This window comes from Tympanuchus pallidicinctus, unplaced genomic scaffold (assembly GCF_026119805.1).
Source record: "Tympanuchus pallidicinctus isolate F22 unplaced genomic scaffold, pur_lepc_1.0 scaffold3, whole genome shotgun sequence".
NCBI lineage: Eukaryota > Metazoa > Chordata > Aves > Galliformes > Phasianidae > Tympanuchus > Tympanuchus pallidicinctus.
The window spans coordinates 80293520-80313194 of NW_026294747.1; the positions used below are offsets into that span (position 1 = coordinate 80293520).

The 19675-nt window shown below is 39.0% G+C and overlaps 1 protein-coding gene across 2 annotated transcripts; it reads left to right on the forward strand.

The window, feature by feature from the left end:
- The first annotated feature begins 496 nt into the window (after nt 1-496).
- On the forward strand, nt 497-12902 carry STEAP1 (STEAP family member 1). Of its 2 annotated transcripts, none has more exons than XM_052692531.1 (6): nt 497-698; nt 1458-1541; nt 3851-3955; nt 5780-6292; nt 8272-8436; nt 10216-12902. In XM_052692531.1, the coding sequence occupies exons 3-6, from the start codon at nt 3863-3865 to the stop codon at nt 10471-10473; spliced, it is 1029 nt and encodes a 342-aa protein (XP_052548491.1). In that variant the 5' UTR covers nt 497-698; nt 1458-1541; nt 3851-3862; the 3' UTR covers nt 10474-12902. The 2 variants fall into 2 exon arrangements, with proteins under 2 accessions (XP_052548491.1, XP_052548492.1); XM_052692532.1 differs by lacking the exon at nt 497-698 and adding an exon at nt 1201-1367.
- The last annotated feature ends 6773 nt before the right edge of the window (nt 12903-19675 follow it).

A 19675-nucleotide genomic window follows, 5' to 3' on the forward strand; every position in this document is an offset into this window, starting at 1 on the left:
AAGCCACTAAATGCTGACATATCCTCTAATACGAAGTTTGCATGAAATAATGCCAGTCCGCACTGCTGTGTGACAAAAGTGCCTTTCCAGAATAACCAGCACAGAAAAAGGATATGATGGTACTTGGAGGAAAAAAAAAATAAACCAATAAATGTAGTTTTTCAAGTGAGGATTACTCTTACATTCAGCTTTGTGCCAAGCTGCGGGAGCGACGAGTTGAGAAGAATCAACGAAGGGAGAACCGAGCGAAAGGAGAGGAGCAGGGGCGTGAAGGGCCGCATTTAGCGGAGCCAGTCTCCCTCCCTCTCCTTCCTCCTCCGGGGCGGGCAGGGCACAGGTGAATGCGCCCTTTGTCCCGGCGGGCCACGAGTCGCGGGCCCTGGGAGGCACTGGGAACGAGGGGCGGCCGGCCCGCGCCCCGCCGGCATCGAGGGCGGCGGGATGGGCACGGAGGGCGGGGCCGGGAGGGGGGGTGGAGGCTGCAGCCGGCTCCCCCCGCTGCTCCCCTCCTCGGAGGCCGCTGGGCGCCCCGTGACTAACCTGAGGCCGCCTTCCCCGACGCAGTCGTACCGGCTCCCGCACGGCGGCGCCTCGCCCCCTACTCGTGGAGCCTCGCCGTGTTCCCGGCCGCAACCGGGGGAAGCCCGGCGCTGCCACCCCCCGCCGGGCCGAAGAAGCGGTACCGCCGGCGGGCTGAGGTGGGTGCGCCCCGAGCGGCGCGAGGCGGCGGCGCTGGCCGAACTGCGGGCGGGCGCGTGGCCGGGCTGCCGCCGGCTTCCGGCGCGGGACGGGACGGGACTGGACGGCACCGGACGGGTCCCGGCGGTGGGCCTGGATCCGGGCTCCTCCGTCCCAGTCGCACTCCGACGGACGGGAGCGAGCTCCGAACCTTCCGTGTGAGGCTTTCCGGAGGGGCTGCGTGAGCAGATGGGCAGCACGACGAGTTCTTGCTGTCTGTAGGGTGCTGCGCCGTACATCAACTTAGTTGAAGGCAGGCGGCTGTCCGATCGCTGTCGCGTTGTCATCTCCCAGCGGTGCCAAAGGCGCAGTGGGACGCTTTCCCTGTCCCGCGTTCTCCCATCTCTTCGTTGTTATCTCAGGCTGTTTCTTTTGGCTTTTTTTTTTTTTTTTTTTTTTTTTTTTTTAATTCACAGAGCCAGCGCTGAAAACCCTTATTCAGGAAAACCTTTCATTGGTTTGGGAGGATGTTTTTGCAGTCAGGTCTGCCCGGTTTGGGTCCCTGCTGGTTCAGTGCTCTCATCGGCCTTGTTTCCCAGGGCTCACGACGCTGGAAGCTCAGCTCTCTTCAGCTGCAGGCCCTCCATCCTCGTTCCTAGCTGTTGGTACTGCTGCCTTTGGGGTGAGGGGTGAGCACGGAGGACAGGCATTGTTACCCTGTTTTCTTTTGGAGCACTTGTGACTGACACACGGCTGCAATTGGTTTCTGTCTTCGACAGGACTTTCTTCAGACGTGTTCTGGACAGAGCCATGCTGTAGATGACTTCGTTCTGACGATTCATAACTCACTGAATAATAGAACTGTAAGTGTTCATATTTAGAGTTCCCAAGGCTATTACTGTGCAATGTTACTGAGTGAATAAAAAAGTTCTATGTTAACCCTGGTGTCAGAAGCCAAGTACACTATAGTAGTTCAGCACCTATGCTTCCTGGCATGCAGTTGCATGGCTGTAACCCATATGTTTCCCTGTTAGAGCATAAATATTCACTCACACAAATTTATCTTCTTTTTCCTTCTTTTTTTCCTCCCTGCCATGTGAAGCATTAAGAGGGTATTTAAGATTCTATTAAAATAAATTCCCAAAATCAAATTTTTGAGCCAGCAACTGACCAGCACTTGATTTTTTTTTTTATTTTTTTTTTTTCATGATATAATTTACTACATTAACACCAATACAGATCTTTAGCTAGAAGCTGTTTCTGGATTTGTCACTTCTAAGTTAGAAGTGATAGCAGCTCAACTCAGGTGAGTTGAGTCTCCCACACAGAGCTTCCCAATCAAAAATTTACTTTTGGACCTCCTAGACAATGTGGTAGCCAAAAGAGGACAGTTCTAAAGAGGCTGGGATCACTGTCTAATCACCCTGTAGACAGGTGGTATTAACAGCTGAAAGCTTAATTGAGGTCAGTACAGAAAAAAAAACCAAAGAAGCAGCAAAGATGTGAGTCATAAGCTGCTTTAACAATTTTCAAAACTCAGTCTCATTACCCAAGAAAGCAAAATGTCAGATTCAGTGTTGTTTACATCCTTCCTTCCCCCCCCCCCCGCCCCTTCCTCACTTCATATGTTAAAAATCAGGGGGTACAGTGTGAATGCCCTTAATATTCTGAGTTCCTTTAACAACAGATCTGGAAATCACGTTGTTACCTGTGTTTTCCAAGTAAGTCTTTAAACTACTCTTTGCCATTGTAACAACTAGAAATACACTATATATCAAAACAGATAAAAGTAGAATTTCCTAACTAAAGGTGGGACTGGAAGAGCTGAGGCTTGGTGAAGATACCTGTAATAAAATCACTGCATTTATTTTTTGTAATAGAGAAAGAAAGTAGAAATGTGTTTGTAGCAGCATGTTTTCTTGTGTGCAGGATATACAGACTACCCATTAGCTGGCATAGGAAAGGGTTAATCGCTTGACCTTTGGAGAGAAGCACTTGTTGACCCTACTCTGCAACACTTGGCTAAAAGGTTATGCCCAAAGGGGGAGCTTGTTAGCAGGGAAAAACATCAGAAGATGACCAGAAGATCAGGAAAAGAATACTTAGGCGTTGGAAGTCTGGTGGCCTAGTAGAAAGCAATCCCTTCTACCAGACAGTAGAAGACTGTGAGACTCATCCACTGAAGAAACTATGCACAGAAAAATAGTACAACTGTCAGATTTAGATACAACTCTCCAAAAGTTTGATGGATATAAAATAACCTGTATTTAGAAAATTAATATCATACATAGCAATTCAGCTGTTCGTTGGGATGTCTACACAGAGGAGCTAATTAGTCCCAGCCTTGAAGGCAGCCACAGAAAACTTACACTGGTCTGGCATTTTGAGCTCCCAGTGGTGTGGCGCAAGCACATCTCTCCAGGCAGCACGTGGCAAGGTGGTGAGTGCATTGGAAGTCCTTGGGGAAGTAACTCCTCGCAGTTGCTTAACAGTCTTCTCGGGACTTCTTCAGGGTAGTGTCTCTACTGCTGTCTTAGGATCTCTAGAGAGAAACACCTATTTTATTTTATCCCTTATCTTCCTCTTTGTTTTCTGGCTTCTGATTTCTTACAATCTTTAAGAATCATTTCTGCTGCTTCTAGTGGGTGATAAGAATTGAAAGTGTACCTTGGAGCGGCATGAACAAAGCTTCAGCTGGAGTTTCCTGACAATCTTAATGCCACAGGCTGACTGTAAAATCCATAAAACCTAAGAAGTATTAGCAACCACAAATTGATGTGGGTTTCTTATATCAGCAAGTTCAGCCTGTTATCGGATTAGACACTGTTTTGTTGAAGCTTTTTGTAAACTTATCAAAAATCCATCTTTATAACATTTTACCTGTTATGTCACAAACAAAAGCTGTTTCAAACCTTACTGTTCTATTTAAAAACTTTCACCCTGAATTAAATCTTTCATTCCACTGGTGATGCAGGCATTTAGCTTACTTTTCTTCAGTTACTTTGTTCTGTTGATTCGTATGCTTTCCACTTTACTTAGGAAAAATAAAAATAACAACTTCTCTGTCAAACGGGTGGAGAAGGGGGAAGAAAACATTTTGTGGACAAAGAGGCCTCAAAATTCCAGTAGGGGATTATCAAAACCTGTTTTTCATCCTGTGTTTGTTTTGCAGGCAGTTTCTGCAATGGAGAAGAGGGAAGGTGATAGTCGTACCGTTGACCAGAATGCATTTCAGAACATCATACCAAGAAGAAATAGAGAAAACCTTAGTGACTTGGTAATGTTTCTATAAAAGAGCAGTTCATATGTCATGCAGAAAATTGCAGTCTTTTGTTTGATTTTGTCCAAAAGCACCGTGTTTCCTTAACACTGGCAGATCATCAATGCTTTTAAAGTCTTCTCACAAACTGACATCAAGAGATTAAAATGATGAACAACTGATTCAGTTAAATCACATTTCATAATTAAAATATGCACAAGTCTTGTGCTAGTTAAAAGTGTTAAAATCTCAGTTTATATAATTTATACTAATATCACGTTGTGTAATGCATGAAATACGCTATTCTTCACTGTCTACAGACTACAAGTTACTTAGGATATACCTTCAGTGTTCATCAAAAATATACATTTTTATCATTTGATAAGCATCTTCAATTATAAAACCCTAATAAAGACTATGCCCTTTAATTTTATTCTGAGGCACTATAGGCAAATCAGTCAGACATGCAGGAACAGGCTGCCTTGACTCCATTTAAGATTTTATGGCAAGATAGCAATGTACTTTTGTTATCTCACAGTTAATAGAAAGCAAAACACCCTGTATTGGAGAGGATGAACACAAGACTTGCATCCACTTACCCTTGTGTTAATCAGTTAATCAGTTTCAATATATTTGATTCTTAAGAATAAAAACAGGTAAGATCACAGAAATAGGCAAATCCCCTGTATCCTTACAGAATGATTTGAAGTTGATGATCATGAAGGCCATGAAAGTCTTTTCCAATCTAAATGATTCTATGATTCCGTGAATGTCAACTTACATCTTTAAAACTACTGGTAGCTACCTTCCTCAAACCTGACATTGCCATATCGTTTTCTGGAGACTGGGACACCTGCAACATTAGCCATTCTGAAGCTGAGCTGTTGCCACATTAGTTCAGCTTCACTTTACGTTTCACTGGAATACTAGAAGGAGTTGCATGCTTATTAATGCTGTGTAGTCCCAGCCTCCCCCCTTGGACAGCTGTCTGCTGCATCAACTGCAAAGTCCTGCTGTTGATGCATGCATGGATTTCCATTTTGATCAAACACCTCTTCTCCAGACCATAAGAGCTGGGCAATCTTTAAATATGTTATCTCAGTGTAAAACAATGTGTAATACGCCAATATTTTGTCCCAGCTTAGCTCCTTCTAAAGCCTGTAATAATTCTACCCGCATCTTCAGTGAAACTAGAACCAAATAATGACAACTTGGCAATAAAAGATTCAGCTTTTTGAACTGGAGTGACTCAGTTTCACAGGTTTTCATAAATGCTAAGAGAACGTTATTGCATTTAGGGTGGACAGAAAGAAAAGCTGGGAATTGAGCCTGGAGTTGAAAGGGGCACAACTGATATGCTATATCCCAAATATTTCTACTTACAGCTTTATTCCCTAAATTAATTGTCATTAAAACAGCAGTGACTAAAAGAACTATTGTACTTCGCATCTCTGGATTCTGTTATTGCACATATTTATTTGAGTTACTTCAACAAATTTGTAGCTGAAATGTGAAATCTTGAACACTTATAAGAAGCTTTAGTGATGTTTTATATAACGTAATCTTCCTTGTGGTATAGTTAACTTCCTGGAATGAAAATCTATTTTGAAATCACCATACATAAGGAATGTAGAATAGAAAATCAACACTAAAATTGCTCAATTACTGACTGTACTATTTGAAACATATTTTTCAGCTACCTTGTCTCTCACAGTGTGTGTGTTGGTTTTGAACAGTTTCAGTAATGAAACTGCATAGCATACACGTTATGATAGCAAATACTGTGATTACAGTTTTAATCTTCTTTTGTTCTCGCTGGTATTTCCTTTCTGTCTATTCCAGAATGTGGATATGCAAGTCACCAATCCACCAGAAGTAACTGCACTTTTTAACTTACATCAAGCACATCATTTTAGTGAGTTTGAATACTCTTCAGAGCAACACTACCAGCAGGATTTGTTCCCCAGGTGGCACTTGCCACTGAAGATAGCATCTGTGATCTCATTATTGACATTTATTTACACTTTTCTGAGAGACGTCATATATCCTTTTATAACAAAAAATGAAAATGTTTTCTATAAAATTCCAATCCTTGTCATAAACAAAGTCTTACCAGTGGTTTCAATTACCCTTTTAGCACTGGTATATTTACCAGGAATATTAGCTGCTGGTTTCCAGCTGTACTTTGGCACTAAGTACAAAAGGTTTCCCTTGTGGCTGGATAGATGGATGTTGTCAAGAAAACAATTTGGACTTCTCAGTTTCTTCTTCGCTGTGATGCATGCCTGCTATAGCCTATGCTATCCGATGAGAAGATCATATAGATACAAGTTGCTGAACTGGGCATTCCAGCAGGTATGATGGGTTCAGAAATTGCCTCTGATTTGGAAGTATCTCCCCACATAGCACAGTAGAGGAATGGAGCAGGACCTACTAGTTGAAGCATGTAATAGGGAGTCAAAAGTCATCACAGCTGTGCCAGTGTGTATTCAATAAGTCACTCTCTTCATCTAGGAATTTTTGACTTGGCGTATAATAATTATAACTGCCTCACAGGTACACGTAAGTCTTTGGCACAGAATTAATTAAGTATGGATTAGTTTTCTCAGCGTCAGTGGAATCAACTATCTACAAAAACTGCTGCACACGCTATTCTTAGACATCATCTCTGTAAAGTAAATTATCCAGCAAAAAGCTGAGCTAAATTATAATAATTTTTATTTGCCACAGGCTAAACGTGTGAACACTGATGACTCTACAGTTTGGCTGCTACACAATAACTTGTTAAGACAATCCAATTAAAATAATTTCTATGATGGTTCCAAGTCATGGGCAATAAATGGCTTGCAAAGCTATCTAAGGTTCTCTGTTACTAGAGAGTATATACTACGTGTATATATCACTCTGAGAGCCACAAGTATTCCATTATAAGGAATAGTCCAGTATAGGGTGTAAACTGCAAAGGTAGTTCTAATATCCTCAAAGTCTAAGATAACATTTTATAAAAAGCAGAGTAGGATGTTTTCTTAAGAATTCTTTTAAACAAAACAATGAAAACATTGAAGATCAGCTTTCCTGGTAGTCTGGCTTGAATGGTTTACCAGAGATTTCTGTGAGATTCCAGTTCTTAAATACAAATGAAGAAGTTATCATATTTGTAGCATATTATATGATGGTGATCTCAATAGCATCAAAGAACTGTTACAAATAGGAGAAGCTTTGACATCCACTTATTATTTTCATTCAGATCAACCACTGTATTCTGCGCAGCTGAATGCACCAACTTGTTGAATACACAGGACTCAGCAGCTATTCTGGCACGATAATGTCGTTAAGAATGCTTGCTAAATTTACACCATAAAACAGTGCTGTAAATATATTTCCTGTTGCTATAAGCTCCCAGGTATGGTATTTAGTTAGAGATGGAATTTTTTTCGTCAAAGAGTAAGATTTCTCATGCTGTGAAGGCAGGCTAACGTGCCTCAGAACAAGTCTTTTCTGAGCCAAGATGCTGATGCAATCTGCACATTCTTTTCATTCAAAGCCTACCTTTGCTCTGCAGATACCAGTGGGGACTTTTTCATTGCAGTTAAATAACTGTTACATTCAGAAACATTCAAACAAACAAAAATACCGTGTTTCAAATCTTACTTCCTAATTACCATTGTGAAAACAACTGTACTTTATGAAAGTTGCTAAGTGCACCAGAAAGCCAATTGTATCCTGGGCTGCATAAAAAGAAGCATGGCCAACAGGACAAGGGTGAGATGATTCTTCCACTCTATTTCACTTGAAAGGAGTCTTGAGACCCCACATGGAGTACTGCATCCAATTCTGGAGTCTCCAGTACAACAAAGACATGAACATGTTACAGCAAGTTAAGAGGAGAGCTGGGAAAATAACTAGAGGGCTTGAGAACCTCTGCCATAGAAAATGTCTGAGAGAGTTCAGGTTGCTCAGCCTGGAGACAAGAAGGCTCCAGGGAGACTTTATTGTGGCCTTTCGGTATATAAAGGGAGCTTACAAAAGAGATAGAATGATTTTTTTACAAGGGCATGTAGTGACAGAACAAAGGGCAATGGTTATAAACTGAAAACAGAAAGATTTAGATTGGATATAAGGAAGAATTTTTTCATGGTGAGGGTGGTGAGACATTGGAACAGGCTGCTCAGAGAGGCTGTGGGTGCCTCATCAATGGAAGTGTTCAAATTCAGGTTGGATGGGGCTTTGTAAAACCTGACCTAGTGAAGCATCCCTGCCCATAGCGGGGGTTTGGACTATATAGCCTTTTAAGGTCTCTTCCAGCTCAAACCATTCTGTGATTCTTCTTGCAGGTCAAACAAAAAAAAGAAAGTGCCTGGATTGAACATGATGTTTGGAGGATGGAGATTTATGTGTCCCTAGGAATTCTGGGACTTGCTTTGCTGGCCATATTGGCAATAGCATCAATCCCATCTGTCAGTCACTCTTTGACCTGGAGAGAGTTCCATTATATTCAGGTATACATTTCATGTCATCAACTCCACATTTTTAGGACTGCATGTTTTCTGCTGACATCATCCATAGTTAAAAGTATCAAATACAGAATAATTAAAGAAACCAATATGAAAGTTTATTCAGCATCCTTTGTTAACCACTTCACACACACACACACAAAAAAAGAGGAAAATGTTCATTTCATTTGTTATTTCAGCAGGAGAAAATACTGTCATGGTCAGGGCATACAGAAAGCTCCAAATTACCTTTTTTTCCTCCTCTCACCTGGTGAAATGTCAACAGCAGTTATTCTTAGGTCAAAGACTGCTGGTGTTTTAAGCATTTAAGACATCTTCTGTGCCTTTTATGTTTCAGGAAAGCTTTGTGTGAACTGGAAGTAGGTGGTACTGATCCAGTTCGTAGGGTTGCCATACAGCATGGGATTTCACTGTGCAAGAATTGCTTGTTGCTCACTTGAAGCCACTGTGGCTATTCTGTACTGCCTGAGAAGTACCTGGTGCCTAGAATGTCCAGAAAGCTCGTACCTTCTGAAATGCAAAGGTTTTCCATCTGCACTGTCACCAGTCACACAACCCACTCCAAATCAGTATTCTGAGAATGAGGCATTCTGTAAAGGAACAGACACAAAATCAAACCCACCTCATAATTAGTTTTTCTACAGATGATTGGGGTACTTTTTTATTCACCTAAGTATTTGCTTCTCTCTTAGTTCACTGTATATTGCATAATAATAACACAAAATATAATAATATATTTTAAGATAATAATAAAATACAATAATAATCAGGCTTAGTTCTGCATCAGTATGATCATAGTGTGTTAAATAAGCACCGAGTTAGATCTCTGAACGCCAAAATCTGAAAATTTGAAGACCTATTGAGCACCTATCATTTGAAAACATGATATCAATTTGAAATGTAGATATGAAATGTATATTTTCTGACAATGATTTGGGATTCTGTCCATTCTATTTAATGCACTAGCTGCAAGAAAAATTTGTCAGACTTATATAGACTGTATACTGTATAGGAGAGAGTCTCCCAGTGCATGATTACTTCTTGTATTAAATGATCATTGTGAAGAAATCCATAATAATAATAATAATAACAATAACACCCAAAAGATTAATAGTAATATATTGGATTAGTTTTGTAAACAAATAACTTGTATATTTAAAAATTATTTCTTATTGATTCAGAAATTAGAAAGGCAGTGTTGGACTTCACACTGATGGCAGTTCCATTTTTGTAATAAAAACAAGGTTATTATGTACTCAGGAAACTCAAAACTGCTAGTGACTCTGGCATAACTCTTCCTTTCCTCTTGAAATTCAAATCCTAAGTCAAATTTATCATAGTACTATGCTTACTACAGTTACTGGTTTAAACTGACTTTAAAAATTCCCTTTGCAAACAATTGATTGAACTGCTCATAAACTTGCTTTTGAACTCATAGTAATTTATCAGAAAAGACATCCACCAATTGAGATACTGAGAACCGACCCATTTTTGGGAATCTTTTATCTCTTCTGTATATTATCAGTATTACAACAATAGCAGGAAAATGTGCCCCCTGCTTTTTTTAAAGGTAGCATATAGGTGTACAACTGGATGCTAGAATTATAGGCCTAAAATTTTAATTTTTTTTAAAAAACCTAATGTTCTCTTTTCTACCACTTAGATGTGTTGGTTGAGGACCTTTTTGATCTCCATATTTGCTTAACAGAGTAATCTTTTGCCAAGCTGGAAAAAATAAATGACTTATTATCTTTCTTTTTTCAGAGCAAGATGGGATACATAGCTCTGCTGCTGTGCACAGTTCATGCACTGGTGTTTGCTTGGAATAAGTGGGTTGATGTTAACCAATTTATCTGGTACACACCACCTTCATTTATGGTAGCAATTTTTCTTCCTATTGTGGTCCTGCTCTGTAAATGCATACTGTTCTTTCCATGTTTCAGGAGGAGGATAAAAAAGATTAGATGTGGTTGGGAAGCTAATACACAGACCAATCAAACCAACCTGACTTCCAGACTATAGATCAAATATGGACATTCCCTATCTGATGCATGTAAATGTGCTCAAGTCAACAAAATGTTTACTTGCGAGCTTTGTTTTCATGTATTTCTTAGATGTTTCCTGTTTACTTTTCATTTCAGCCGCAGGGGTATGGAATACCTGATGCAGTTTGAACTTCTGTTGTGACAGAAATTGGAAAGATTAATTTCACACTTTAATCTATTTGGTATTCTGGTATTTGATCATTTCTTTCTTCTGACTCACTGCTCTTAAAATGCCAGTGCTTCATTGCTTCAATCGTAATTCTTTCACTAGAAAATGCAATCATAAATCACTGCTCCAGATGACCACAGAAAGTAAATAAATCATTACACCACAAAATCCAGGAATGCTTTCTGTATCTCACAGCCATGTTTGTTCCCTGGTTAAATCTCAGTGTTATGAAGGGGGGACAACTTGAGTATTTATTGTCCTGTTTCCCGTTATGTCCTGCATCTTACATTTAACTGCAGAAGGGATCCTTTAGCACTAGAGCCAAATGAAAATCTGCATTCCCACCATGTCTTGAATTTAAACAATCAAGTAAGCAGAAGTCTGGGGAACTTTACAAGGGAAATCTTTCCTGAGGCTTAGGCACAGTCTGAAAAAAAAAGAGTTTTTAGGTTCAGATCTACATCTTATACAGGACTAGGTGAGTCTGTTTATTTAGAACTATAAAATGTTTTCATTTTTTTTCCATGAACATATTCTTTTGTTTCTGATGCTGGAAATTTTCCATACTTTTGACCTAAGCCTGCAGTCTTTGACACGTGCTAATCTTTATTAGCATAGATTTTTCCAGTGGGGATAGCTCACACATCAAGTAAATACGTTTTACCATTTTACTATAGGGCCAGCACAATTATGTGACTGGAAGAAAATTATTAAAAACTGGCGTTTGAACCTTGACAATGATTTGGTGATATTTTTGTGTGAAACTACTGTTGAATGCATTTGCTTTTACTTAAATTTTAGTGTAAGTTGATGAAACTTCACTTTCTTTGCTTTACATAGATCTGCCTGAATGCCTTAACTGAATAATTCGTTTGTTAACTTCTATTTTAAATACTTTATGCAGCAGTTAATATTTTCACACAGCATCAGAAACGTTGCAGTTTCCCTGCATGAGCTGAATGGGACATGGATTAATGATGCCACCTATTGCTGGAATCATCCAAATGAGAATTGCAGTGGTTCTGGTATTAAACAAAGAAGAAAATGTCTGTGTAAGAGAATATGTAATACATGGTGCTAATGATTCTGTTTTACGTTTGTGGACATGGTTCACTGAGTGTAAATATCAAATTAAATAACTATTCCTACCTTTTTTATTTTCCTGGTTTTAACTCCATTCAGTTATTGCAGCTTAGAAGTTGTGCTTGTGTTTTGCACTCGATGTTGTACTTTGAAAATAATGGGAACATGGTGGCCTGTGTAATATAGACTGAAAAGACTTGAGTGGCATTGTGTGTCGGTAATGCATGACAGAGGTGGGCACTAAAACACAGAAAGCCTGCCTGTGAACTTCAGAAATTTCTAAAGGGAAATGGTTGTTGTCAATAGATCAGCATTTACATTTCTTTAAAGGAAATAAAATTAATTAGAAGTCATGTTAGAGAGAAAAAATATCAAAGGCTTACTTGAAATATTAATTGCACTTGTTGTCAGGAGTCATACAGTTTTGCTTTATTTTTTCACTGAAACAGATTAAGACCAGTGCAACAACAAAGTAATTAAATTCTCTTCTACTAGCTACTCTTCATCTAGCTAATCAGAAGTTGTGTTTGAATTTACTGCTTAGGACTAAGCTGAGGTTTTAAGTACTGCAAAGCAACCCCAGCCTTTAACAGATTAATATTTGTTTTTATCAAAATGGGTTAAATTGCTCTCTCCGGAGGCAGCTCTGCTGTTCCCCTACTAAGAAAGTCTGGAGAATTTAGTGCAGTCTCCAATTTTGCTAAATTCTGGTCAAATTGTTGGCTCTGTTGTTTACAGCTGATCATAGAAGTCAACCCTTTGAAACAGGAATGAAAACTGAAGAGAGATTAATGAAAACACTCCTTGCAAGAGGCCATTCAAAGCTATTTGTATGACATGTGCAAAACAAAATCTCAAATATGAGCCAGGTTTTCTGTACAATAGATTGCCTTTTTATTTAGAAAGTAATGTTCCAGCTTTTAAAGCATGCAAATACAACAGGCATGGGGAAGATCATGTAAGGAGTAAAAAGGGCTACAGAAGAAAATGCTGTCGACAACATTTTATTTCTTCCTTCTTAACAGATATAATTTAGTTCAACATTAATTAAAATAAATGTGTATGTGCCTTTTAGTTCATGTAGCTCATTCAAAATTCAGTGTATTAATATGCCTATGTACTACTATAAAATATAGAAATGATGTTTATGCCAATTTGAGGCACTTACTTGTATAATAATTATTTTTATAAAATCATGCATCATTAAATGTTTCAATGTATAGATTGTGTCTGCCACTGTGCAATGTACATCCAGACCTGTATAAGGACAAAAAAGGTATTTTAAAACTAGAAGAGCTGCTGATGGGAACAATAAAATGTCTGCATTCCAGGGAGATCATTCTCCCCTTGGTGACTGAAGAGTCTGGAGTTTCCAAAGGAGAGAAGGTAACCATATGAAAAACCTAATGGATACTTTGATAGGGGAATGTAATGAAAATAAATTCTGACAGATCTTTTAACTGACAGTCCATATATTCTAGCATTTGTATAAGAATTTGTGAGAAGGAACAGAAAGCTCAGCTAGTTGTGGAGTGTTTTAAAGGAAGACCTATAATCCCTGAAAACATTGATTAAATACCAGGAAAGATCAAGAATAATGAAGACATTCAGGAGGAAAAAGTAATACAGACGTATTTGGTAGGAATCCATCACTCTAGTGTAAGAGGTTTTGCAATGCCTCTACAAAAGCTGCAAATTCCCTGAGTTGTTACATATCACAGACATAATTAAATCAGACATACAGAACCGAAACTCACTGGAGAAAGAACTTTTAAATTGTTAAAGGGACTTGAGGAATTTTGTGCCAAGATTACATGGGATAACCAGATCGCATACTACTACTCTGAAAATGTGCCCAGGAAGCCAGAACAAGGGCTGTGCTGGCTCTGGTTTAATGTCAATTCCTGTTGACAGCAGTCTTTACTGTAACCTGCCCCTCCCTTTGGCCACTCTTCTCGGTTCTCTCAGTTCTGCTAACAGAAGAGTTTAAAGTCATGAAGTTAATCAGACCAGGGAGTTTGATTCTATTAAAAGTAATGCATGGAAAAGAATGATTCATCCAGATCCATGCACTGGTGTAATTAACTTCACAGCCATGCATACATCCAGCATGAAGGACAGGAAGAGCTATTAAATTATAGAATTGTATAATATCTCTGAGTTGGAAGTGACCCACAAGGATCACTGAATCCAACTCCTGGCTTCACACAGCACCACCCAAAATCCAAACCCTGTTCTGAGAGCACTGTCCAAACACTTCTTGAACTCTGGCACTTGGGGCCGTGACCCTGAAGAGCCTGTTTTGTGCCCCAACCAACTTCTGGTGCAGACCCTGTCCCTGATGCCCACCCGCCCCTCCCCTGACACAGCTCCATGCTGTTCCCTCGGGCCCTGCTGCTCAGTGCAGCCCCTCTGCCTCCTGTGAGGAGCTGCAGGCCTCCCATCAGCTCCTCTGCTCTGGGCTGAGCAAACCCAGGGACCTCAGCTTCTCCTCACACATCTGCCCGCTAGACTAATTTTCACCATCTTCATAGCTCTCTCTTGGACGCTCTCTAACAGCTTTATGTCCTCCTCACATGGTGGTGCCCAAACCTGCACATAGTGCTGGAAGTGAGGTTGCAAAGCAGTGGGATCTCGCCCACTTGCAGTGCGGGGCCTGCTGCACCCCATGATACGGCTGGCTGCCAGGGCACACTGCTGCCTCATGACCTCAGCCAGAACGCCCCTCAGGTCCCTTTCCACGGGGCTGCTCTCCAGCTTCCCTTCCCCAACCTGAACATAAATCCATGGCTGCCCCATCCCAGGTGCAGAATCCAGCACTTGCTTGTGTTCAGTGCTGTAAAGATAGTTTTTAATTTAAACATTTTATACCTTTATTAGTGCCCCTAAAACTGAAAGCTCAAATTATTTCATCCAATTCTGGTAGCAAAAATGTTCCACTGCTTCACTTATTTGTCAAGTTCTTAGTTTTCCATGACTCAGTGGGGAAAAATGTGTTTTAGAAGTTATCAACAAAAAACACAACTGACTGAACTCTACATGACTGTGGACTATGTGGCTTCATTTGAGAAATGATGAGGAATGAATTCTTCCTTTCTTTACTGCTACCTCCACAATTTTTACTTTTGTCCCTTGATAACATTAAGCATGTTAAATACTGCTGAAACACAGACTAATTTCTTTTAAGCTGATTTTCTTAAAATAATTGTTTAAGAGAACAAAAGAAAAAACAAAGACAGATTTTTGAAAGTATGCTGAATCCACCCTTGAAGAATGTAGTCTGCTGTAATCACTTTGTCAGGAGCTGATCATTGCCACTGATTTTTCTCAGCACTGCCAGGATTTCTTGATCTTACCAGCATGTTCTGTTCCTGATAATAAAATAACTTATTTTGGTAAGACCTTGAACTCTTCAACAAAATCTCACTGAATTCAGTTAAGTCAAAGCTCAACTTTTTTTTCAACAAGTTGAATTTTTCCATAAATTTAATTTATGGATATTTGAGTAGGTGTGTTGGGGCTAATTTACTAAGTGTGCTAAGGAATATTTTGTCCTTACATTTAATCTGTGGAACTCACTGTTAAAAAAGAAGTGTGGCATGTATGGAGCTTTTTGAATGGCCAGTCAGTGTTGTAAGTTATAGTCATGAAGCCTTGATGTACAAGCTTACATTGTTTTGTTGGATGTACTTTGCTGAAAAAGGAATATTGAACATGAATGTCTCCATTGCTTGAAAATCTATAAAATATATTATTGCTGGACTTGAAGAATGGGCACATAACACTTCTGTGATTTGTATTCTGCCTTTTTGTTCAGTCCTGTGATTCACGTACTAGACAGCACTTCCTTTATCTGTCCCCCAGTACTTGTGCACATATTGGAATAACTTTTGAACAATGCACCCTATTCATTCAAAAATGTTCAATTTGGGGAAATCTATACAGTCAGGAGGGGAAAAAATGGGGGGAAAAAAAAAAAGCAGCAGAAGAAATGAATAGAGAAAGAAAAAAAAAGAGCAACTTGCAGAGAACCTTGGGCATCTCTGCTGCAGTTTGGAAATCTAACAATTGTTTGATGAGATTCATTATTAAAACAGGCTTTCTCCTGTACCTTCTAATTTCCAGTAGAGTTAGGATTTTCACAATATAAATATGGTACATTATTTATTCCCAATTAATTAGTTACGGAGAAGGGTATTCTGGGACAGAGGAAGGGTGGGTCTATAAAGCTATGCGAAGAAGCATTAACATGGAATGGAAAGAAACAGGACAACTGGAGATTTCATTATGAAATGAAAGGGGCACAAAGGAAAGGAATTTAATGAATGCGATATCATCAAAATAGTAGGGAACAGATATTTTTAGTATAGGAGATGGTTAAAATGAAGGATGAGTCAATGATGGATAGCATGGAATCTGAAGAGCCTGAAGTGAATCTGTGAAATGGATGAGATGTGAGTTTTTTCCACATGCAGCTGCAGAGTGGAACAAATACAAAGAACCCAAGTGTATGCAGAGCTCAGCCTGCAGAACCTATTAAGTTGCAACCATGTCTCCATCCCTGGAATACCATTTGAGGTATTTCTGGGGAAATCCAGTCACAATCCACAGATATGTATGAACATCAGCAAGGTTATAAGTAATTTAGAGGAATTATCCTCTGAGATGTAGCCCTACAATTTTATTTTGGATGCAGCACATAACTGTTTCTGAAACTGGAGGGACACAAGCTATGGTTTTTGCTTCACTTTTCATAAAAGTTTAAATATAAACTGTTTTATTTTCAAATAAATTGTGCTTATATTGGAACAGACATTGCTACTTTGCTTCCTGGTAAACTGTACAGAGTACTGTGTTAAATGAAGGAGAGCATTTATTTAAGACACAACCAAGCTAAACCACTCTTAAGCGCTGCCTACACAAAATAAGGAACCAACTGAAACCAGGGAACTAGATGGTGCATTAGACTACATTTAGAAAAGTAATAGCTAATAACTTCAGGTTTTACCCTTGTTTTGATGTCTCTATTCTACTGCACATATTTAATCCTCATCATTTATAGGCAAAATTCCCAGATTGGGACTCTTACTTAGCTATTCAGAATCAGGGTTTTTCCTTTGCAGATACATAAATAAATAGGGTCTGCTTTTTTGATAGAATCACAAAAAAAGTTGCTCACTCTCTCCAGTCTGGGATGGACTCTATTCTGCTATGGATCACTCAACAAAACAGCCTCTAAAAAATGTCAAGACTGTGATATGTAGTATATAGCACAACACTTGACAAGCTCATTTAATACACTTTTCCTCATTCTCTTGTTCATGTTCCTCATTGATCCACCTTGATCCTTCCTATTCTGCCCCTTCCTTCCCTTTCTTAAACATCCAATAAAAATTATTTCACATTTATTATGCTACATACTATACAGTGTGATATTGTTTTTAATTTTTCTACTGCTCTCATGCAAAACCTCTGGTCTGCAGATTTGTGAAGGAAATTTGACCTCAAGAGCTGAAGTCCTAAACTGTTATTAACATAAACATGCTAGTCCATGCTCAAACGGTGGTCAAGCCACAACATAGCCTGTGCTTCAATCAGATGCTTTGGTATTCAAGCAAGTATTAAAATCTTTTAAACGACTCTTGCAATATTTTTTTCAATATCCATGTTTCACTAGGAAGGGCACACCTCTGTTCTTGGTTATCAAGTCAGCTGACAAAAATATTTGCTCTGGATATGATTGATCGTATTCTAAAAACAATGCTGTTTTTCCCTCAGCTTTGGGTCCAACAGTTGCAGGCATAAGATGACATTTTTAGGACCTGCTGTCTCACTCCAAAAATGCCTTTTAAGATGAGAAGCCATGAACCAGGAAGAAGTTGTGTGACCTTCTATAACTTGCAACACAAAGCAAACGGTGTTTCAAAATTTATAGGGAATAGTGGAAAGGTCTTGTGCTCTACACAAGGCCATGGAACAAAGATTCTTAGTTGTGCCTCAACAATGACTATGGAAAACCACAGTCAGAGGTTTCCTTCCTTCAGATTGTTTTTGGTATATAAAATCTATCTACCAGATAATAAAAGCAGAAACAATACTCACTGCTATTTGCATTGCCTTAAAAATGAAATAATAACCCTGGATCTTTTCTGGCTTTTGTTGGTTTGGTTTGGGGTTGGTTTTTTTGTAGTTGCTTTAGTTGTTTGGGCTTTTTTCAGGGTGGGTGGGGTATCTGTCCCCTGTTTTGAATGAATCAGCCTTAATTTGTACTTCCTGCTGGGAAGAAGGATACACTCTGTCTTGTTTCACATGACCTACTAAGTATTCTCAACTCTGGCTTACTAAATGGGATTTCTTTTTCATTCCTTCTTTCTTTCCTTCTTTCTATCTTTTTTTTTTTTTTTTTTTTTCATTTTTCTTTCATTATTTTTTCGCCTTCTCCCTTCCTCAAAAAAATATCTAGATGTCTTTGTTTATTTATTTCAGTTTGTCTTTCTTTCCTTGCCTGAGGTATTTGAGAATCCATGTGGCTGAGAGGGGCAGTGACACCTGGAGTGCTGGGTCACAGGGGACATCACAAACTGATGAAATACAGAGAGCAAGGGGACAATATTTCAGTCGAGGCAATAACAACTATTTCTTGTTCTTTGTTTAGCTAATGTTTAGAACTTTTTGAAAAGAGTACTTTTGTAAAAAACATCATCAAATTAATTAAAAAATCAGAACACAAAAAATGCATCTCTCCAAAAAAAAACAAAACCCAAAAATCAAGAAAAAAACCCACAAGTTTCAATTTTTTAAGTTTCTCAGATCAATTTTGTCTTTATAAAGAATGTTTAAGAGGTACAAGTTTTATTCTGAAAATAATTGCTGGCAACCCTAAGAAAAAAAAAAAAAGTTAGTTGGCCTGAATGTTCCCATCTGGAAAATACTGCATTTTTCTGCTAAGGTACAAAACTGGCTGTGTTCTGGCTAGTATGCCAGATTTGGGTTTGGGTTTGTTGCCCTGATAGGAAGCAAATTTTTGTGTGTTTATTTTCACTTGTTTTCCATGGGGAAAACCCTGGGGCTTTGTTTTCCCTTTGCCAAGAGGAAGAACCAGAATATCTGTCTCCATTTGCAAACTGGAAACTCCTTTGTTATGTTCCATCCCTTAAGGGAAGAAATAATAATGCTTCCCTGGACTCTCCTCAAGAAAGCAAAACACCTGCTAAAAAAAACATAATCTCCTATTTTTTTTAATAGATTAAAGGCAGTCCTTTAGCAAGACGTCTGTAAATTATATTGTCTGTAAATCTTTGTATATAATCCAAGAGAGCTATCTAATCCAATTTCATAATTTCACTGAATAGACATGGTCCAATTTTGTAATGAGTTTTACATGTATGGAAGGTATATAAATATCTTTCCCTCATGGAAAACCTGTTTGAATGTATCAGGAAGGGAGGCCATAGCTATTTTGATTCCAGTTTTAAACATGAATATTCAAACAGTAAGACCTCAGAAACATAAAACATAGGATCAACTGAAGCTCTCCAAATTGTCTTAATGTTTAAATGTACACATATAAACTTAGTGCTATCTGTTTAAATAGGCTGGTAAATGACCACAACTCAAGAAGTTTTCTTGCTTGTCACTGAGCACAAAAGCTAAAGCCAGATAGGTTTGCACACAGGCAGCAAAAGGATCACATTAAAAACAAAACACAAAATGGAGAAAAGTACAGTGGTGCAATTGCCAAGGACCACTCTTGTTTTCTTTGTCACAGAATCAAAGAATCTCCTGAGTTGGAAGGGGCCCATGGAATCATCCAGTCCAACTGTTTCTCTTGAGACAACCTAAGAGCTAAACCAAATACTGAAGATCATTGTCCACACACCCAAGAGCATTGTCAAAACGCTTCCTGAACGTGGGCAAGCTTGGGACT